Source organism: Oncorhynchus kisutch, linkage group LG4, assembly GCF_002021735.2.
Source record: "Oncorhynchus kisutch isolate 150728-3 linkage group LG4, Okis_V2, whole genome shotgun sequence".
In the NCBI taxonomy this organism is placed as follows: Eukaryota; Metazoa; Chordata; class Actinopteri; order Salmoniformes; family Salmonidae; genus Oncorhynchus; species Oncorhynchus kisutch.
In genome coordinates this window covers 71,825,479-71,848,742 of record NC_034177.2, presented here as the reverse complement: position 1 = coordinate 71,848,742, position 23,264 = coordinate 71,825,479, and the positions used below count along the sequence as shown (strand labels likewise).

The 23,264-nt window shown below is 41.0% G+C and overlaps 1 protein-coding gene across 2 annotated transcripts in view; it reads right to left on the bottom strand.

Moving 5' to 3' along the window:
- The window catches only part of LOC109889957 (SH3 and PX domain-containing protein 2A), a 97,327-nt gene extending 76,409 nt beyond the window's left edge, over positions 1-20,918 (bottom strand). Inside the window, exons 1-5 of one of the 2 annotated variants that reach the window (XM_020481819.2) lie at positions 20,511-20,918; positions 16,649-16,729; positions 4,308-4,383; positions 3,544-3,620; positions 2,175-2,266 (exon numbers count right to left, since the gene is read on the bottom strand). In XM_020481819.2, coding sequence (XP_020337408.1) covers positions 2,175-2,266; positions 3,544-3,620; positions 4,308-4,383; positions 16,649-16,729; positions 20,511-20,582 — 398 coding nt within the window. In that variant the 5' untranslated portion in view covers positions 20,583-20,918. The remainder of the gene's footprint in view (positions 1-2,174; positions 2,267-3,543; positions 3,621-4,307; positions 4,384-16,648; positions 16,730-20,510) is intronic. The other variant, XM_020481820.2, reaches the window with a different exon arrangement.
- Between the last annotated feature and the right edge of the window lie 2,346 nt (positions 20,919-23,264).

Genomic DNA, 23,264 nt, shown 5'->3' with positions numbered 1-23,264 from the left:
AAATGCCAACATCTTTGGCATTTGCTGCAAAGTTAAATGTCAGCTTTTACTGCACAAGAAAGGAAAATGAGCTGAACTAAAATTAACTAGATGACCTCAAGGTGGTGAGAAAAAAATAACTTAAGCAGATGTAAGTTTCCAATGATCAAATGTCCATTGACACCAAGTACCTAAGCCTACTGGTATAGATCTGAGGATGAATAGGGCTGGCACAATTACCGTATTACCGTGTAACCAACGGTTATGGATGAAGATCGCCATGACTAACGTCATAACCGTTTTTAAGGAGCGAACAGCTGACCGAAGATGTGACGGTAACGTACTCCTAACAACGTGATGAAACTTTGTTGATCCTTGCTGAAACAAGCAAGGTGTTGCAGCAAATAAGTCTTTGGTTGCCTAAGCAATGGCCCTCTCCCTGCAGCAGCAGCACACATAGAAATATAATTAATAAAAACAGGCTTGGAACCTCTAACCCTGGCAATTTGACTGGTAAACCTATGGACACACTTGAAATGTTTCCACTGTAATGTAGAATGTTTATTCAAATTATGTTAACTGACGTGGCTCATGCAATGGAATATATTCTTGTAATGTCAGTTGAGTTGAATCAACAAATCACAGCAAATATCGATGGGTACACTTCCTGCTTTTACTTCTTTCTTTTACCTCTTGCTTTGCACCTAAGGGTACACACACAATGCCCACCAGTCCACCCATTATTCCTTCATTGACTTGAAATGGGGACCTCCGTTCTAGTCATTCTTTTATTTTTTTTAAATTGATTTTTTAACCTTTATTTAACCAGGAAGGGCTCATTGAGATTAAAATCTCTTTTTCAAGAGCGCCCTGGCCAAGATAGGCAGCACCAAGTCATTACAACAACAAAAAATTACAGACAGACAACATGAAAAACTACAAGTAATCTAGTAAAAACCATTGAATTCACAAGAGTATAAAACAGCAAATTAAAAACATTGACAGGTCAGGGAATCAGGCTCAAAATCCTTCATCGGTGATTTAAAAACACCATATCGGGACACGTTCTTCCAGTTTAAAAGTATTTTGTAAGGTGTTCCAAGACGATGGCGCAGAGTACATAAAAGCCCTTTTACCAAATTCAGTTCGGACATTTGGAACAGTTAGCAGGATAAAGTCCAGCGAACGAAGAGAGTACCCAGCCCATTTCTGAACAATAAAAATGCACAAATAAAAAGGTAGTAAACCCAAAATGGCTTTGTAAATAAAAGTATACCAGTGACTGAGCCTACGAGTGACTAGAGAAGGCCAGCCAACCCTGGTATACAAAGTGCAGTGGTTCTATTCTATTTCTATGGCAGCACATGCAGCAACTAGCAGAGGAGAGGAGAAATATATAAATTAATAACCAATCCCAAAAAATCCTATTAGACCGGTTATTATGGTGACTGTGGTCATTTGGCTAGCCAATAACCGTCATCCAAAATTCCATGACCGTCACAGCCCTAAGAATGATAAATTAATTCTAGTAATGCCTTGTCTGACCTGAGACCTGAACTTAACCTCCCTCTCATAATACCATTGAACAAAAAGCTCTGCGCTAGGATCAGGTGTCACCTCCCATGTATCATCATTAATAAAACACCAGTGCCTTGCTGACCATCCGTCATCTATGTGACATGAGGTCACTTGGAGATCAAAACATGTCAGCGTGGGTGAGAGACGTCTGCACCAGCTGCTAGCACACTGACACACTGCTAGCACGCTACCCGGGACGGCAGGGTTAGAGAGTTGGACGCTACCCGGAGCCTAGTGGTTAGAGAGTTGGACTAGTAACCGGAAGGTTGCAAGTTCAAACCCCCGAGCTGACAAGATACAAATCTGTCGTTCTGCCCCTGAACAGGCAGTTAACCCACTGTTCCTAGGCAATCATTGAAAATAAGAATTTGTTCTTAACTGACTTGCCTAGGTTAAAGTTTTAAAAAGTTACCTAAATGAAACATGCTTGTTGTTGTACTGCTGTAACAAGTCCACTTGGGGGCAGTGTTTGATACATTACAGTACAGCTGAAAAGTACAACATGAAGAACCGGTAATTAGCCCCAAACAGTAAAGACAGAAATTTATAAATAGCCAGACTATAAAACATTACAATATATGGGGTAACCATGTATTATTATAATACATTAAACTCACTCTTTAGGAGGGTTAAGGTCCTCAGCCTTGGTTTCAAAGAACCTCAGCACCTCCTCACTCTGGGAGATCTGGTTAGGGAGTCTCATCAGCGCCTGTAGGGAGAGAGGGAGAGCAATGGAAAATATTATAATTGTGAAATTGTATAATGCTCATTCACAATACTTCATGAAACATCATCAAGACAACGTTATCAGCTAATGTGGTCACATGTACCCTGGATTTCATCGACTGACTGACTCCATATGTGGAAGCCTGCCATTACATCACAAAAGGACTGTGTGTGTGTTCCTGTATAGTACGGATATGGACCTCACAGTTTACACTTCAGTAAGGCCCTGTTACTCAGCGGTGGAGAGGATAAAGGGGAAGGAAGAGGGATCAGAACCCGGAGCAGGGATAACACAGAGGAAAACAGATGGAGGACGATAACTACCACAATCCTCTCTGACAGGACTACATCTTTGTCTGCTTTGAAAACTACGTCTACTGTTTGTATACACAATTAACAGATGTATATGATAGACATAGGTACATACAGTATTTATATTATACTGTAAAATAGATTATTTTAGAACATTACATTTTTTTACATTCAGCTCACAAGACAAGTTTAAGTTTTTTTCCACAATAAATAGGTGCGATTATAGCCTTACTTGGCAAGCCACCAAGTGTCCCAGATCTCAGAAAGCCTGAAACAAATGAGGTTAGGTGGCTAGCTGTGTTCATTTTTCCTCAAATGCTGAATCATTCTGTTCTACAGATGCTGTGTTTGACCTGTGTGCCCCTATTTCCCTCCTTTCCTATATAAACCCACTACGTGGAAGGAAATGACATAAGAAAAGATAGAGCAGGACTTTCCTGTGGATGCTGGTGGAGGAGATAGCTTCTGAGGCCTGTCTCTACCACAGCAAACATGCTACAAAGACATTCAATCTAAACCATTTTTTGAAATGACTGGACTGTGTGAGATGTGGCTCCTTAGGAGGTTATGAGTAATAGATAGACCTCTTGCCATACATTAACGGGATACTTGGGAATGAGACCCTTTATCTACTTCCGTGGATACCATTTTTCTGTCTCTGTCCAGTATGAAGGAAGTTAGTTTCTCCAGCCAATGCTAACTACCGCTAACTAGCGCAATGACTGGAAGTCTATGGGTACCCTAATGCTAGTTAGCATTGGCTCGAGAAACTACCTCTCACTTCCTTCATACTGGACAGAGTTATAAAAATGGTATCCATGACTACAGCTGACTCTGGGGAAGTATATAAAAGGGCGTCATTGTCAAAATCCCGAATCATCCCTTTAAAGCCTCAAACAGTGCATCATCATTTACTGTGAGGAAAAAAACATGATAATTTGTTCTTACCCTGCAGTAGTCATCAAGATGCTTCAACCTTTTCACAGCCACGTCTCTGACTTGACTTCGCCGAAATAAAACTTTACCTGTAAAAAAGACTTAGCCCTTTGAGTTGTCATTGAATGTGCTGTTTCTAAAAGCTACCACCAGGTGGCATGACATTAGCACAGACCCAAGCGTTCAGCAGTGGAAGAAAAAAGGTCTGGCCTATTATGTAGTAGGCCTATTCTAAATAGTATGTAGTACTCAAGACAACATTTCATGAAAAAGACCAATGTCAAATATGTGTGTGAAATGTGTGTGTGTATCTGTCTTTCTGTTACCCTGTCTGTCTGTGATAACAGTAAGAGGACTGTTTCTTTTCGAGTGACTAAGTGCACAGAGCCAACTCCCTGGCTAGGTTTTACAAGGCAGTGTAAACAACACTATCCAGACGTTTGGGAGCGGTGCAGCTCTCTGACAATGGCACTCTTCACTCCTTTGGGGCATGCTGAGGTTATCAGATTAGAGAGATTCTCTCTACCAGCCTCCTACTGCCATACCACAACCACAACACAGCCTTATTCACCCAGCTGGAACAGTGGAAAGAATAGAAATGTGGTGTGTTACAACAGGCCCATTTCTATTCAAAATGATAGAGAAGCATGTCCTTTCTGTGTGTTCTTGGGATTCATTGCATTTTGTTTCATTGCGTTGTCAAACCCCCACCTCTAAAATGCTGCTATACTGGTTGATGAGTGCAGTGTGTTCTCTGTACATGTCGGCATGCTCACCTGGTAAGAAGGGAATTATTCTCTTTTTGGGGTCATTCTGCCCTCCCTCCACTGGGAACTTGTCCAGGATCTGCATCTGGAATTAAAGCGAAATAAAGGACATCTTAACTTTTGTCATATTAAACAAATGGATAACAGTTTTCAATTAATCCAGTCCTAAGTGCTAAGTAGTTTTTTTTATGTTTTTTTAAATCAATTACTGGTGGCAATAAAGTATATTTGATAGCTATGTGACAAACAAAGCCATTTAGCTATCAGCAATAAATGGGAGGAAGCTCAAAATGGAGGAATCTAGATGAGATCAGGAGGAGAACCACTGGGTCATGGCCTCTTCGCGTCAGTCGACCTCCCAATTAAATGACTACAATGTGGGGTGTAATTACATAGTCTCTGAAGAGCTACTATGTACCAGACACAGGCCCACTTTCAACTGCAGACAGCCTTACATCACTCAACACAGTCATCTGAAAACACACTCACAACAACAACCCCCAGAACTCACAGTTCTGTGTGCATTAGTGTAGGTAGTCTAACCACATGAAGTGTTCTAGACATGTTAAACCTACAGTTGAAGTCGGAAGTTTACATACACTTAGGTTGGAGTCATTAAAACTCGTTTTTCAACCACTCCACAAATTTCTTGTTAACAAACTATAGTTTTGGCAAGTCGGCTAGGACATCTACTTCGTGCATGACACAAGGAATTTTTCCAACAATTGTTTACAGACAGAATATTTCACTTATAATTCACTGTATCACAATTCCAGTGGGTCAGAGGTTTACATACACTAAGTTGACTGTGACTTTAAACAGCTTGGAAAATTCCTGAAAATTATGTCATGGCTTTAGAAGCTTCTGATAGGCTAACGGATATAATTTGAGTCAATTGGAGGTGTACCTGTGGATGTATTTCAAGGCCTACCTTCAAACTCAGTGCCTCTGCTTGACATCATGGGAAAATCTAAAGAAATCAGGCAAGACCTCAGAAAAACAATTGTAGACCTCCACAAGTCTGCTTCATCCTTGGGAGCAATTTCCAAACGCCTGAAGGTACCACGTTCATCTGTACAAACAATAGTATGCAAGTATAAACACCATGGGACCACGCAGGTGTTATACCGCTCAGGAAGGAGACGCATTCTGTCTCCTAGAGATGAATGTACTTTGGTGCAAAAAGTGCAAATCTATCCCAGAACAACAGCAAAGGACCTTGTGAAGATTCTAGATGAAACAGGTAGAAAAGTATCTATATCCACAGTAAAACGAGTCCTATATCGACATAACCTGAAAGGCCGCTCAGCAAGGAAGAAGTCACTGCTCCAAAACCACCATAAAATAGTCAGACCACGGTTTGCAACTGCACATGGGGACAAAGATCGTACTTTTTGGAAAAATGTCCTCTGGTCTGATGAAACAAAAAATATAAATGTTTGGCTATAATGACCCTCGTTATATTTGGAGGGAAAAGGGGGACGCTTGCAAGCTGAAGAACACCATCCCAACCGTGAAGCACGGGGGTGGCAGCATCATGTTGTGGGGGTACTTTGCTGCAGGAGGGACTGGTGCACTTCACAAAATAGATAGCATCATGAGGTAGGAAAATTATGTGGATATATTGAAGCAACATCTCAAGACATCAGTCAGGAAGTTAAAGCTTGGTCGCAAATGGGTCTTCCAAATAGACAATGATCAAGCATACTTCCAAAGTTGTGGCAAAATGGCTTAAGGACAACAAAGTCAAGGTATTGGAGTGGCCATCACAAAGCCCTGACTTCAACCCTATAGAACATTTGTGGGCAGAACTGAAAAAGCATGTGTGAGCAAGGAGGCCTACAAACCCGACTCAGTTACACCAACTCTGTCAGGAGGAAAGGGCCAAAATTCACCCAACTTAATGTGGGAAGCTTGTTGAAGGCTACCCGAAACGTTTGACCCAAGTTAAATAATTTAAAGCAAATACATTCAATTAGTATTTGGTAGCATCTAAACTTCTGATCCACTGGGTATGTGATGAAAGAAATAAAAGCTGAAATAAATCACTCTCTCCACTATTATTCTGACATTTCATATTCTTAAAATCAAGTGGTGATCCTAATTGACCTAAAACAGGGAATTGTTACTCAGATTAAATGTCAGGAATTGCAAAAAAAGTTAAAAAAAAATAAAAATAGAGTTTAAATGTATTTGGCTAAAGTGTATGTAAACTTCCGACTGTAGTTTCAGAGACAGTTCTTGAACCATGATCATTGTCGCTACTGAGTGCATTGAAAATTGAGTAATAATAAAATCGAGTTAGGGCAACAGATGTGCATGAAGGAGAAGTCTTTCTGGATCAAGTGGTCTTTTATGACGAGATCCCATAAAAATGCATTCTGCTGTGAATGCATGCATGCCTGCGAGTTTGCCTATGTGTGTTTGGGTGGTTGTGTGTGTGTGTACATATGAACTTGTATGTGTTCATGAGCGCAAGTGTTCATGTAGCGTGTCATGTGCATGAATACACGAGTGCATGCATTGGTGAGTGTGAAACGGTGTGTTCTTTTGCACCCTTTAAGTGTCAAGTGTATATCTGTTAGCGTCACGCTCACTGAGCTTCGGGTATCCTGGTCTAATAAATCACTGCAGTGTGCTGTAGTAAACACATGCAGTGGGAGAGTCCTACAGTAACAAGCCTGCTCAGCTCCAGATGTGGTCCTGCTCTTCCTTGTTCCAGATGTGTTCTGGAGAGGGACTGATGCTGTGAACAGATGTATCTAGGCCAGGGGACTGGGCCAGGGCCAAAGTGGACTAAAGAGGGCGCAAAAGAACCAGGTGCACAAAGAGTATCAGGCCAACTTGTCTAGGATGGAATGGTTGTTTGAGAGGGTTTTCCCAGCTAAAGTTGGTTTAGTTATTTTCTTGTGGTTTTTCTCTCTCTCTGCTTCTGCTAATGAAACTTTACATCTATTTTGGACCTTGGTATTTCCCCCTCACAAACAAACAGAGACCGTAAATGATGATTTTCCTTTGAAGGGGAGAGCACTCAATATTGTCCTTTGAGGGTAAGGGGGAAAAGCTGAACAGTAAGAGCTGTTTTGGTTAACCAAGTTATCTACAGTATATAAATGGGAAGATGGGAAACTTTCATTTCTATGGCAAAATGCTACTGACAAAAAAGCAAAGACTTAACTCTACTAAAACCAGATTCAATGTATCGTACAAAACAATGCAAAGAAACAAAATATGGTATAAGCTTACAGAGAGGCAAATCTGTTTTCATGTCATTACTCTACACACTGCCATTATGATGTCTACAGAGTACTCAACTGTACCTTCACTAAAGCTGGGCTTTTCTCAAAATTGCATTTCTCAAAAGAGATGCAGATAACATGTTACTTTGAGTGTATGGCACAGTCAGATAAACAATAAGCTCCTATTAGTTATCTGACTGTTTATCTGAGATTGTGCCACACACTCATAGTACCATGTTATCTGTATCGCTGGTGGACATGATAGCAGTAGCCTGCTCCCTGCAGGCTAGGAGAGTTCTCTCCACACCTCTAACAGATCCCTGGCAAACAGAGAACATTCCCAATCCCAAAGTGATGATGGGATCCCTCTTAGGCACAACTGGATCTGCTCCAAACTTCCCGAGACAGGTGGGAGACCCATCATTCCCATGGAAACAAAGTAACAGCTTGGAATCACAACTCCCTGTGCGGGCATTTCTCCTGTTACATTTGTGTTACGGCAGCTTTAGTCAGTTGCCCAGGAGATATTATATTTGTGTATACAGTGTTTCTTTCCCAAAGTGTGCAGTTCAGTTTAATATGTTAAAAGTGCTGTGTCAGCCAAGTCTACCCTAGGGGCGGATTAAAATGCAGATGCTAGGATCTACTGCCTTGGGTTCGATCCCAGGCTGTGTCATTACTGGCCGTAACCGGGAGTGCCATAGGGCGGCGCACAATTGGCCCAGCGTCATCTGGGTTTGGACGAGGGGAGGGGGGGGGCTCACACTCTAGCAACTCCTTGTGACAGGCCAGACGCCTGTTTCGGAGGACGCATGACTCGACCTTCACCTCTCCTATTGGGATGTTGCAGCGATGAGACAAGATCGTAATCAAGAAATTGGGAGAAGGGGGAAAACATTACAACAAACAAAAACCTTCTAACAGCGATCTTTTACATTACTCCCTAACTGAAATGATTGCCAAAAAGTCAGTGACTGCTTCTCAAGTATATTTCAGATTGCTATACTATAAAAAGTATTCCTGAAGCACAGACATACATAAACAGAACACAAAGAGAGGAATGGGAGGGAGTCAAAAAGAGACAGTGAGTATTGTTCAGCTCTCAGACAGAAAGAGGGTGGAAGAATGTTTGAGTGGGAAGCCAACTGAATTCCATGCAGTGGTTGTGTTCTAGCATCAACAGTACATTTATTTACTGCATGTAGTTCACAACAGAGAAATGAAAAGACAGAGAGGAAAATCTGTTTTCATGTCATTACTCTACACAAAACGATGAAAATAAAACCTAATATAACTCAAACGGAAAGCATTTGCATTTTTGCGCAGTGCTGAGAGGGATAGTTTGGCCTGCTATTTGTTCTGGTTCTGGTTGGATGTCTTGGTGCACAGTACTCCTATGATTCCGATTGTCACCCTTGCAGTGGCATATCCAGGGGGTGGCCACAGCAGAAATTCTGAGATCTGATAGGTTCTCTCTGAATATATTGATAATTTTTACCAAGACGTGCACCGACAGCAAGACTCAATCTCACCGGAGAAAGCATCAGAGCAAGCGAAACAGCGTCCCTCTGTCATATTAGTATGAGTAGCCCATGTATCTGATGCGGTCTGGCCAAACATCACATGGCATGTCATACTCTTTTTGGCAAGACAGTATCAGATAGATGGGCTGCAGATAATAAGACAGAGGGGCGCTGTTTGCCTTGCTCAGATAATTTCTCTGGTGAAATAGATTAAGCCTCTTGCGAATTGAAAACAAGGATAGACATGAATGATAAAATAATTTTATACAAAGTTTTTTTATTGCTAACATTTTTGGGGCAGCCCGGCTTCCCTTGGTATTCATGAATACACGCCACTTTTTAGGCTGAATGTCATTACACTTTACACATTACACTTTTTGTCATTACACATTACACAGCGTTTGTAATAGCAACTAGCTTTCGCCGTCTCACGTCAGAATTAGATGTTCATTCACGTTTCTCAAATGTCAAAGTTCCAAACATCACATTTCAAAGTGTTTAAGGTGAAGTTTAAGATATTAACTCATAACTTTTACGGTAAGGGTTAAGTTTAGGCATTAACTAATAAATCTAAAGGTTAGGCTAAATATAAAACACTACTTTCTAATCGCTGGGTTTGAACTTAAAACCTTTGGAATCAGAGGCAGATGCTTATGTCCATTCACCTTCCCCACCCAAAATGCCCTAGCAAAATCGAAACCTACTTGAGGGTAAAAGTGCTCACTGTTGCCCCTTATGGACGGTTTCCACGTCATCTCCCGACTTCCTCAGAAATGGCCAGTAAACTCCTTGCGCATCAGATCCGTAAATCTGAGGCCTCGCGTTTAATCCCACAAATAAGGACCCCGTCTGGTGCCACCACAGTTATACATAAAGAGATCAATGATCAATTTAAACAATTTTACTCTGCGCTATACACCTCTGAATCCCCTCAAGACCCCTTGCTGATTGACTCCTTCTTTAATGGCTTGAATATGCCTTCAATTGATACAGACTCCCATGACTGTCTAGAAGAAGAATTTACGCTTGAGGAGATTGCAACAGCAGTGTCCGCAATGAAAAGTGGTAAATCACCGGGTGCGGACGGTTTTCCAACCGAATTTTACAGGACATTTTCTGGTCTGCTTTGCCCATTCTTGTCTCGACTATTTGCAGAGTGCCTCAATACTTCAAAGCTACCGCCTAGTCTTTATCAGGCTTCAATTTCATTACTACTAAAGAAAAACAAAGACCCCCTGGAATGTGGATCCTATCGCCCAATCTCGCTTTTAAACTGTGATTACAAAATCCTAGCTAAGCTTTTAGCCATCCGTATGGAAGGCTTGCTGCACCAAGTAATACACTCTGACCAGACTGGCTTTGTGAGAAATAGGCATTTATTTTTCAATATTAGGCGCCTTATGAATATACTGTACTCCAAAGCGTCGGAGGACCCGGAGGTGGTGGTCTCACTTGATGCCGAAAAAGCGTTTGACCGCGTTGAGTGGGATTACCTAACAGCTGTCCTTTATAGATTTGGCTTTGGCCCCAAATTCATTGCGTGGATAAAGATTCTTTATTTTTCTCCCATGGCTTCGGTACGGACTAATAACTTGTCCTCTGACTATTTTCCCTTGCACCGCGGATCCAGACAGGGTTGCCCACTCTCCCCCTTGTTGTTTGCTTTGGCAATCGAGCCTCTCGCCATTGCACTACGCTCTAATGATGCCATTCAAGGCATAATCAGGGCGGGCTGGGAGCAGAAAGTCTCGCTATATGCTGACGACCTCCTTTTGTTAATCTCCAACCCCGATACCTCATTGCCACGTGCCCTATCTGTTCTTAAAAAGTTTGGATCAATCTCAGGGTACAAGCTGAATCTAGGCAAGAGTGAGCTTTTTCCGGTAAACAAGGCTGCTTTAAAGTGCTCTTTTACAAGTTCTCAGTTTAGGATTGTCCGGGATCAATTCACTTACTTGGGAGTAAAAGTGACAAGGAAATATTCAAATTGGTTTCAGGAAAACTTTGTTGCTCTAGCAGACAGATTGAAACAATCTTTTACTTTTTGGAATTCGCTACCCCTTTCTCTTATCGGAAGGATTAATGTCATTAAAATTAATGTGTTGCCCAAATTTTTATATTTATTTCTATGTTTACCCATTTTTATTCCAAAATCTTTTTTTATTTCACTGGATCAAACATTCATGCATTTTATTTGGGATGGCAAGGTACCACGGATTGGTAGAAAACATTTACAGAAGCCTAGGTCATTGGGGGGTTTAGCTCTACCAAATTTTCAGACATACTACTGGGCTGCAAATTTCAGAGCCGTTCTGTACTGGCTGCAGACTGATCCTACTGGCCCTAGACCACTCTGGGTCCAGATGGAGTCTGAATCGTGTAAACCTGCTGCACTTTCCTCTGTGCTGTGCTCGTCTCTCCCAGTGTACCTAGGCAAAAGGTGTGTCAACCCAATTGTAAAGCAGTCTCTTAAAATTTGGAATCAGTTCCGTTTAGCCTTTAGCCTCCGAGGCTTTTCTCTATCAGGCCCAATCAATCAGAACATTTTATTTCCTCCATCTTTGAATGATGGGGCTTTTGGCATTTGGCACTCACTAGGCCTCTCCTCGCTAGCCCAATTATTCTTTGATGATACATTTGCCTCTTTTTCTCAGCTGCAGGAAAAGTTCAATCTCCCCCAATCCCACTTTTTCCGCTATCTCCAGACTAGAAACTTTGTCAGGGCTAACACACCTGGATTTCCCAATAGGCCTGCGAATAAAGCTATAGAGAGCATCTTGGAGCTGAACAAGCTTCCTAGAGGCGCAATTTCAGATGTATATGCAATCATTCATGACTTACAGAACCCTTCTTTGGTGCCTTTAAAGACTCGATGGGAAAAGGATTAGGGTGAGGAACTTGGGGAAGACGCCTGGGAATCGGTGCTGCACAGGGTGCACTCGTCCTCTTTTAGCACTAGACACAGCCTCATTCAATTCAAGGTGGTTCACCGTATCCACTGGTCGGGGGCCAAACTTGGAAGAATATTCTCTGATTTTGATCCTACCTGTGTCAGATGTAAAGTGGAACCAGCCACACTGTTGCATATGTTTTGGGGCTGTCATAAACTGTCAGGTTTCTGGGAATTAATATTTAAATGTTTCTCTGAGATATATGACACTGTTATAGATCCGTCTCCCCTTACAGCCCTTTTTGGAGTACTGCCCATGGGTACCCCCCTATCAAGAATCCAGTCGGACACTGTTGCTTATACAACTCTTTTAGCTAGACGGCTAATACTACAGAACTGGAAGATGGCAGCTCCCCCATCTTATAAATATTGGGTGAGGGATGTGTTGTGCTCTCTGAAACTAGAAAAAATCTAATTCAATTCACGTGGGAACCCCAAACTGTTTGATGAGAGTTGGGCTCCATTCCGGTCTTACTTTAAACAGTCCATCCTCTGATGGCATTCCAATTAATACTAAAATAAGTCTGTGACTTAAGGGTTGGAGGAGCCTCTCTCTGTGTTTTTGCTGGGGGGGCATTAAGGTCCATGTGCTTATTGATTGTGATCCGCAGATGCCTTGTTCATCTTGCTTGGGCAGAGACTGAAGTGTGAGCTTGTTTTTCCCAGTTATTTCTACATTTTGTTCACGCCTACATGAATAATCATTTTATTTTTTTGTTTTAAAGCATTGTAAAAAAAAACCTGTCCAGTGGATGGTCGGTCTGTGGCCATGACTCTCTGTGAGTGGTTGCATTTCTCCACCCTTATCCCATGACTGTTTACAGGAACAATGGTGAGGTGTTTGCTCTGTCCCTGTACTATAGATTGCCCTTTAACCTCTGTAGCCTTCTGCCTGGTGTGTTTAACTTGTCTAAAGTCTGGTATCTTTAAAGACATTTTTTATTTGTATTTTTTTTCTAGTTGAGTATATTATTTATATTGCTTTGTCTTGTCTGTGTGTAAAACTTAATAAACAGAGTAAAAAAAAAGAAAATAAATGGATGAACGTTGAACACTAACTTGTATCACGGGTGACCTGGCTGTGTAATAGATGTCCTTTTCCATTCAAAATGACGGGTGCACAGTGCACTGTTCGGATGCTGGACTTATTTTGGATTTGATGAACGTGCGCAGGTAACCTCCTTAACCTACATTTTGATTTGTTTGACAATCAGATGAAAACCTCATGACTGCTTGTGTTCATGTCACATTAAAAGGAAATACATTTTTATAGTTAAATGACATGTCTTTACTATAAAAACCATAAAAGGAATGTATCCACATAGGAGGTCCCCCCAAAAGACACAGTATAATTTGCACTCTGGGTGGCACTTTCAAGTGAATTTACTGCTGTATGCTAATACCCATATAAAATCCTGACCTTGAATGCAAACACTTTTGGAATACATATTTTAATTGGGGAACAGGAAAATGTATCAAACATACTGTAAGTTGAAGCATTTAATGTGTTTAACCACTATAAAATAAAAAATAAAATAAAAAATCGATTAAGGATCAAAATGTTATGGCCTCCCCTAAACTGGGTCTGTGCCCCACATTGGCCACCTCATTCAAAATGTACTGAACACGCCACTGCATCCTTGACCAATTACAGATGATGGCTAGCACACTTAGGACTGATCAATATCTCAACAGTTTATTGATGCTGCCTTCCATTGCTTCACTCAGAGTTTCATGATTAATACTTTCACACTAAAAATGACATCAAAGCTCGTAGGATTTTGGATAAGAGTTTTAAAAGTGAACAAACGTGTTACGGAGCCTGCTTATTTCAGTAGGAAACCAGGGCAGCAGACAAATTACAGTGCAGACAGAGATGCCGTTCTGATTCTGGTCCAAGTCCTGAACCCAAAAATAAAGTGACTAAGGGACCTTTAGAAGAGTTTCCATCCGAGCGGAGAGTGAAGGGAAACGGGCCAACTTGCACACGCCACAATCGCCCAGTGGAATGTCATGACCTCTGTGTTATGTCCTCTGTGGTCCAAGGGTGTGGAGCGGGGAAGATAATTTCTCTTTGAGGGTAGAAACTCTGTTCGGGATAATTTCTGCATAGTTCAAAATGAAATGTGTGGGTGAAAACATTTCTCTCAGACATACACACCAGAGATGATGTTGTAGGAACACAAGCTCTGCAACATTTTTACACCCAACAAAATTAAAGCCATTATTGAGCTAAATCTCAGGAACTGGTGAGAACTGTGTAGATTAATCATGTGTTTTTACACTCCACAAATTACATACTGGGAAATCAGCTGAGTATGAAAGAGTGAACTGGATGGAAAATAATAGTTTATAGTGATTGCATCCCTGAGGAGCAATCACTAGAGCTCTGATGAGTGTGCTAGAGAGGCTGGCAAAACAAGGAGCAAGTGTACTTAAAGTATCCCTTGGATGAAGGGTGATGGTTTATCTAACAGACAAATTACTAACTAAGCTAGTGAACACTTGCTAACAATACTACACATCTAGCTATCAAGAGCTACTGAATTTCAAAGACAAACAACTATGAGAGGCAATTTCATAAACCCATGAAAATTCATGTCTGGCTTTATGTTACAACTGTGTACACCAACCACCATTTTAATCTCAGATTTCATTCTTTCATACAACATCATGCATATGATCCCTTGGCGAGCCAGAGAGTGCAAAGCACGTTCCTGTTCCCTGCCAGCTTCGAACTGGAGAGTGTGATTGTGCTGAAAGGACAGAGAACAGAGCTGAGCCTCAGATGAACTGTAAGTGTCTGTTGGCACCAGGCAAACACTAACACACACAGACAGGCTTTGTGTCTACTTAGCTTAAAACAAGAATAGAAGCCACTAGAGGACTTCATAGAACAGAGAGGAATGAAGGAGTGGATCAAACTAACTACTGCTAGAAAATGAATCATTTTTGGCAATGAAGTACAGTGAAACGTCATAATCTTAGATGATATATGTTGAAAAATCAAAAACTATTGGAAATATATGCATCACTAAAACACAGCGAGAAACTGTGTTTGAGTATCTACAATCTAGAGCAAGCGGGAAGGATTCATTACTATATCCAACATGTAGTACAGGAAAAGACACTCTTATCGTTCACTCTCATCATGTTTGGTGGTCATTTCACTCACCAATGGCCATCCCTCCCTCCCTCCATCCTTCCCCCACCCCTCCTTCCTGATCTTGACTTCCCCTTTATTTCCACTCAGTGCATCTTGGGATTGAAGCCTGTCATCTCCTCAGCTGGATCCTATACCTCCAGGCAGGTCACGAAGCCCACTGGCCCGGAAGGACTTCCAGGAGACTCAAACACTCAACAAGTGTTCAGTGGAGGCTGCTTGCCACAATGTTTTCATCTACAGACCTATAAAGGACACCGCTGTTTAAAAGCTGGTGTGATATGGTCACTCTCAAATTGGGCTACAATAGAATCAAGTGCTAAACTAAATTGCTTCTTCAAAAATACAAAACATTGTTCAGATGAGGACTTGGAGACATTGATAAAGATAACTAACCATGTTACTAATGTTATAACTATGAATCAATTTCCTGGATCGACCAATGAGTCTGCCCTTCTTCCGGTACCTGGTCCCACATAATGATAAATGATACATCATATGCTTTCAGTCAGTGCATAACAAAACAAGGGCTGAACAACACCCTAACTGACTAATGGACCATACTGTGTGACTGAGGGACTAGTAAAAGGCAGCATCCCTACCCATTCTCTGTGCGGGCAGGTATTGACCTTTGTGCCTTACAGACACTGAAACTGAGCAAGAGCCAGGAGAAGGGGTCTCTGGAAAAGACTAATGTTTACAGAGACGGGGGATATGCTCCACTTCCATCAAACAGAGCAAGGGTCCCTGGAACAGTCAAGGGTTCGACTTCAACAGTCACAAGACCTGCAGTACAGTCTGAACCCACACTGTTCAGAGCTGTGGCCTCCCTACGTTCATGTATCTTCAGTGGGATTCAATTGGAAAGTCTGGCATCAGCAGCTCAAGAAGTTTGCCTCGAGGGCATTGGTGTCCCTCCAACCAATAAAGGGGCAACTTCACCCCACATCCAATCTTTCAGTCTGAGGTCATTTTTTCCTCTCACCACTAGTCTGCATGGGTGAATGGGATTTTCCCTACTTCCGCCAGGCACCAGTGGTCTTCAATGGGGCTTTTCAGTTGGGGATTCCCCTGATTGAAGCATCATTTTGTGGGGAACACACAGAGCATTGAGGTTTGACTCCCCACTGAGCCCTAGACGTCCAACACTCAAAGTTCATGTTAATGTAATCTCATAGAGAACCTCATAGCAATGTCTTTTGCAACATATTCTAATAGATCATGAGTATTATGGCCCATTCAGAGGGCAGCAGGTCAGTTTGACAGGAAATCCAGGGTTGGGGAAAAGTGAGTGAGGAAATGTATACATGGAAAGACAAATAGATGTTAAAACATACAGATTGACCGTTTTAAATACACGTTTACATTAGTATAAGTTTAAGATGATTGAGTGCATGATCAAACAGATACTGGAACATGGTTCTATATCATTGTGCTATGGTGATATCAGCCAAAGGAAAAAAATCTACTTTTACCTGGAGATCAAAGAATTTGCTGTATCTCCTATAGATGACATGAGAGGTGGAGTCAGAGTATGTGACATTGATGAGGTATGCCTACAGAAGAAAACAAACAAGGAAGATTCATTAACAACAAAGTCCCATACGTCAGACATATACAGTGCCTTCAGAAAGTATTCATACCCGTTGATTTATTCCACATTTTGGTGTGTTAGCCTGAACTCAAAATAGATTACTTTTTTTTCACCCATCTAGACACAATAACCCATAATGACTAAGTCAAAACCTGTTTTGAGAAATGTTAGCAAATTTATTGAAAATGAAATACAGAAATATCTCATTATCATAAGTATTCACACCCGTGAGCAAATATACAGCATGTTAGAATCACCTTTGCAACTGATTACAGCTGTGTCTTTCTGGGTATGCCCAAGAGCTTTGCACACATAGATTGTACAATATTATTTTTTTAATTCTTCAAGGTCTCTCAAGTTGGTTGTTGATCATTGCTAGACAGCCATTTTCAAGTCTTACCATAGATTTTCATGCCGATTTACATCAAAGCTGTAACTAGGCCACTCAGGGACATTCAAAATTGCCTTGGTAAGCAAATCCATTGTATATTTGGCCCTTGTGTTTTAGGTTATTATCCTGCTGAAAAGGTGAATTTGTCTCCCAGTGTCTGTTGGAAAGCAGACTGAGCCACATCCCTCAAGGACTTTGCCTGTGCTTAGCTCTACTCTGTTTATTTTTATCCTAAAAAACTCCCTAGTCCTTGCCGATGGCAATCATACTCATAACATGATGCCGCCCTGACCATGCTTGAAAAAAATGAAGAGTGGTATTCAGTGATGTGTTGGGTTGGATTTGCCCCCAAAATAACGCTTCGTATTCAGGACATAAAGTTAATTTCTGCAAATGTTTTGCTGTTTTACTTTAGTGCCTTATTGCAAACATGTTGCATGTTTTGGAATATTTGTTTTCTGTACAGTCTGCCTACTTTTCGCTCTGTCATTTAGGTTAGTATTGTGGAGTAACTACAATGTTGTTGATCTATCTTCAGTTCTCTCATGTCACAGCCATTAAACTGTTTTAAAGTCTCCATTGGCCTCTTGGTGAAATCCCTGAGCGATTTCCTTCCCCTCCAGCAACTATGTTGGGAAGAATGCCCGTATCTTTGTAGTGAATGGGTGTATTGACACATCATCCAAAGTGTAATTAATAACTTCACCATACTCAAAGGGATATTCAATGTCTGCTTTTTTATTTTTACCCATCTACCAATAGGTGCCCTTTTTTTTGCAAGGCATTGGAAAACCTTCCTGGTCTTTGTGGTGGAATCTGTGTTTGAAATGTATTGATTGACTAAGGGACCTTACAGATAATTGTGTGTGTGGGGGGGTGGGGGGGGGGGGGGGGGGGTACAGAGATGAGGTAGTCATACAAAAATCATGTTAAACACTATTATTAGACACAGAGTGAGTCCATGCAACTTATTATGTGTCATGTTGGGAACAGTTTTACTCCTGAACTTATTTAGGCTTGCCCTTACAAATGGATTGAACACTTATTGACTCAAGACACTTCAGCTTTACATTTTTTATTAATTTGTAAACATTTCTAAAAAACATATTTCCACTTTGACATTATGGGGTATTGTGTGTCGGCCAGTGACACAAAATCTTAAATTCAGGCTGTAACACAACAAAATGTAGAAAAAGTTGGGGTGTGAATACATTCTGAAGGCACTGTAATACCACTTAGTTTTGACTGACCCAATGACACATAGAGAATTCCCTTCAGACTAAACTTCAAGGGGTCAGTAGAGGTCAAGCTAACTCATTAGGCCGGTCTGTCTGCACACACCTCATTAGAAGCCCGTGCCGGGTCAAAGAGGTGGTCAACAGGGTTTAATCATTAGCCATTTCATTTTGGGTTTTACATTTAAACAATTCAAGGAAATAATCAACTATTTACACTTCATTGGCTCCAACTTTGATAGATACTCTAGCTAGTTAGGCCAGAGTTGAATTTTCTAGTATTTTACAATGTTGTTTTGTCAGACTCTAGTCGACAGCCATGGCATAATCCCAGAGGGGGCTGTTGACTATAACTATATGGCTAGAGTGGGAGCTCTCCCTGGCACTTACTATGTAGGCCACAAACATTTGGACACACCCTTTCTTCTCCTGCAGATGCAGGAACATATGCTAATTGTTCTGCATCTGCATGCGGTTTCTAAGTGTCGCTACACATTACTACAAATCAGTAAAGACTTAACTGTCCTATTTGAAATCAATTCTTGATTTTATGCATAGTTCATTACAGAAATAGTGTGTTGCAGGGTGGACCAAGTTCCTGTACAGTTAAATTGAGTGCAGACGACATGGCCAAATGCTTTGGATTAAGTGTTTAGGAAACAACAGTGCCCCTAAAGTGTGGTAAATATAGATCCCTTTGAGAATGTCTTACATACTGTGCATAGAGAGCAAATTTGGAGCTGTGCAGTAAATGGTAATGTCAGTTCAGACACCTCATTTGTTCGTATAACACACATTTACTATATGTATAATGCGTTTTGGGCACTAGAGACTCATTCAACACATCATCAAGAGAGGTCCTCTCAAGCCCAACATAATACTGCTGAATGTACAATACATGTACAAAACAAGCACTTTCTGGTGTTGTTGTTGGACTGACAAAATAAAACTTGCAATAAAATCCAACATGGTATCTGACCATGTCCACAGTACTCTGCATGCAAGTCAGCATAATATCTGCATGACCAGCAAACTCTCAAGACTTTTTGACAAAGAGGCCAACGGATTCCACAGAATATCTCCATGCTGGCAGGATATTAAGGAAAAACACCTACCATTAAAGCTTGGGATGTGGACTGTGGAGACATGACTTATTTATATGTAGTGTTTTTACTTATTCTTACTGGCTAAAAGCACAAGGACATGGGATTTCATCCAATGCAAGTTAAACACAGGCTTGTCAATACTTGTTAATGCCCTATTTCATTTATATGCATTCTAGAACATTTTTAAGAATTAACAAAATTGCTTTTTGGACAAAAGGTTATGGAAGGTATCTGAAAGAAACTGTCTTCTATCCCAAAACACTGTGGCAATACTGTAGTTGCCAAAGGCTCTCAGTCCTTGTGCCCAGTGTCCCTCTCTCACCCATGCAAGGAAGTCACACTGTAACCTTGGAGACAAAAGACAAAGGGTTGCCTTTTTCCTCTCTCTAAAACAGGATTCAGCATTTTCAGTTGCTTAGCTCATCGATAATGAGATTTGATTTATGTTTTACTCAAGGGACTTCCCAGGCCAGCAGGATCTCCCAATGTGATACCCCAGCGGGGGGAAGGCTTTGGGACCTCAGGCAGTACTGGTTACATGTATCCTCTCTCTGCTTAATTAATCCTATTGGATTTGGCAGACTAATTGATTTTCCTCTATGGAGACTAGCACCGTTCCTACTTGTTCCAGTGCATATAATTCTACAATATAGATAACTCAATGTTTTACTTATTGACGGTTTTACTTGGATCGGCAGGTAGCCTAGTGGTTAGAGCGTTGGACTAGTAACCGGAAGGTTGCAAGAGTTGACAAGGTAAAAATCTGTCGTTCTGCCTCTGAACAAGGCAGTTAACCCACTGTTCCCAGGCCGTCATTGAAAATAAGAATTTGATCTTAACTTACTTGCCTAGTTAAGTAAATGTAAAATAAAAACTGACAGCAGAAAATAAAATAATAACAAGTGTACGTATTTAAAATTATATATCAGACAAAACGTCAAGTTATTGTTTATGGTCATGAAGCACAAGCCAAGTGTCTGGCATTATCAGAAATCAATAGAATATACTCACATAATGTTTGGAGGGATTCCGCCTCTTCTGCACATCCACAACTTTCACTTCAAGGACAGTTCGGAACTGCATCTTGAACAAATTTTGATCCAGTTGGTGGGAAATTAGTTACGTGTGGGGCATTTATGATCCTTTATTGTCAAGGAAAGTTTCGCAATTGTTGGCCTAAAAGAAAAGTCGATGTTTGTCAAGGAAAGTTTGGCGATAGCAATGCACAACGTGCGTGCTGATCCGCTACATCCATCCAATGTAAGTTGTTACCAGCTGCATGTTATTTTTGCGGAGCAGGAAATACTGTAAACAACACACCGAAGACAAGGAGGGCAGCGGTTCGGCGAGCGCATATTGCAGAGCACTGCTGCTCAGCCCTCCTTGAAAGAAAAGTAGGTTGGCCCTTGTGTTGGACAGTTACTGTCCTTAAATGAGGGGCGGTGTGACTCTAGCCATTGTCATTTGTAGGGCTGATGAATTACTATAGCCTTAAAAATAGCGTGCTCCCAAACACATAATATTTATAAACAACTAGAATATAATAAAATAGAATAGCTTATTTAAAATATTATAGTAGAATAGACGTATCTAAAGGGATCATATCTACCATGACTAGTTAGGCCTATCATTAAATAGGCCTATAGGCTACAGCAGGAATTTTAGGTCTGCTCTAAATATGATTCCAACAATGACGCAAATGGCATAGGCTACAAAATCGACCATTTCATAAGTCTCACGGGGTTATTTAAGTAGTCCAATCGACACAACAAGTCCACTATAGCAAATTGCCATAGGACATATTTTTGTAGTCTAATAAAATTGTATTTTCAATAGTTCGTTTTATCTCAGTCTGTTAGCCTACTGTTTTCCCTGACCGCATTCCATTGTTGAGAAAGAAGTTGAAACAAGTGGCTATACTGCACTCTATTGGTCATCTTTAAATAATGCATTCTATTGTTCTTGCTCATGAACCCAGAATTTACCTATTGTAACACGTGAGCGAAGCCTCGAGCCGACGCTAGCTGGGTCCTACTGTACAGAATACCGTGTTCTCCCACATTTACCCTGAAAACTCCCTCTGACAATATTCACCAACTCTAAAGAGGCTGTTGAAAATATTACAACTGATAGCCCTGTAAAAGGTCGGGCTGCAACTTGGTCTCAAAGCATTATTCTGCACGTAAAACCGAAATTTCTATTTAGTATGATATGTTACGTTTGTATGGTATGTACGATCCCCACCATACTGTGTGGAGGTCCCAATAGAGCTCATCCACTGGCTGATTCGAACTTGCCAACCTGTACATTTCACATACATTCTGCATTTGAAATGTGAGAGTAGAGGCCAGTGAACACCTCTGACAATGTTTTGGTTTGTTTGCCCTACTACACAATCCAAATACACTGAGACTGGAATATTTATTGAAGTAAAACATATTCGTTCACAAAGTTTGAATTGTTTGTTTTCTAATACTTGTTTGTTGTCTTTTGTTTATGAGTTTCTCTCAGTGTCGAATTGCCAGGAACTGAGGTGTGTTCGCAAAAATGGCGAACAAGAACACCACCTGTTTTCACTGCGTGGACTCTACATTGGCCTTTTTTTAGACATTGTCCTTTGAGAGGGATGGTATTGGTAGGCCTATTTTTTCAGACTATTAAAAGGATTTGTCAATTGTTTAAATCTAATGCTCCTTGAATTATTTAATTGCGGTTTAAATTTGTATATAAAACAAAAATGATCATCTAAATAATGCATGATATGCTACAAGAATAGGCCTATTCATGTTTAAATGATACATTTCCTGACCCTACCTGCTGTTGGAATCTTCCAGGTTCAAGACGCTGCTATAGGCCTATAACCAGCTCTATGGTACGCTTAACGGAAGGGCAGTGGTTGAGATCACACTAGACCTATAGGCAACAGCTATATTTGTTATGTTCACCTTCTGGTGAGGTTCCCTATCTGGGCATAATGTTCTGCAGTTTTTGCAGTTATTCCAGTAATCTCCAAATGTTCTATTTAGCTTTGCTTTTTGATGCTATGCTACCAACCTACTTACTTTTTTATTAAATATGTTTGTACAAAGTTCCTGTGAACCTTTGTGCCTTATTGCTCACTGCAATAAGGCACATGTATGAGTAAGACTAGGCCATTTCTTACACATACAGTGGGGCAAAAAAGTATTTAGTCAGCCACCAATTGTGCAAGTTCTCCCACTTAAAAAGATGAGAGAGGCCTGTAATTTTCATCATAGGTACACTTCGACTATGACAGACAAAATTAGAAAAAAAATCCAGAAAAACACATTGTAGGATTTTGAGTTGAGATCTGGAGACTGGCTAGGCCACTCCAGGACCTTGAAATGCTTCTTACGAAGCCACTCCTTCGTGTGTTTGGGATCATTGTCATGCTGAAAGACCCAGGCACGTTTCATCTTCAATGCCCTTGCTGATGGAAGGAGGTTTTCACTCAAAATCTCACGATACATGGCCCCACTCATTCTTTCCTTTACACGGATCAGTCGTCCTGGTCCCTTTGCAGAAAAACAGCCCCAAAGCATGATGTTTCCACCCCCATGCTTCACAGTAGGTATGGTGTTCTTTGGATGCAGCTCAGCATTCTTTGTCCTCCAAACACGACGAGTTGAGTTTTTACCAAAAAGTTATATTTTGGTTTCATCTGACCATATGACATTCTCCCAATCTTCATCTGGATCATCCAAATGCTCTCCAGCAAACTTCAGACGGGCATGGACATGTACT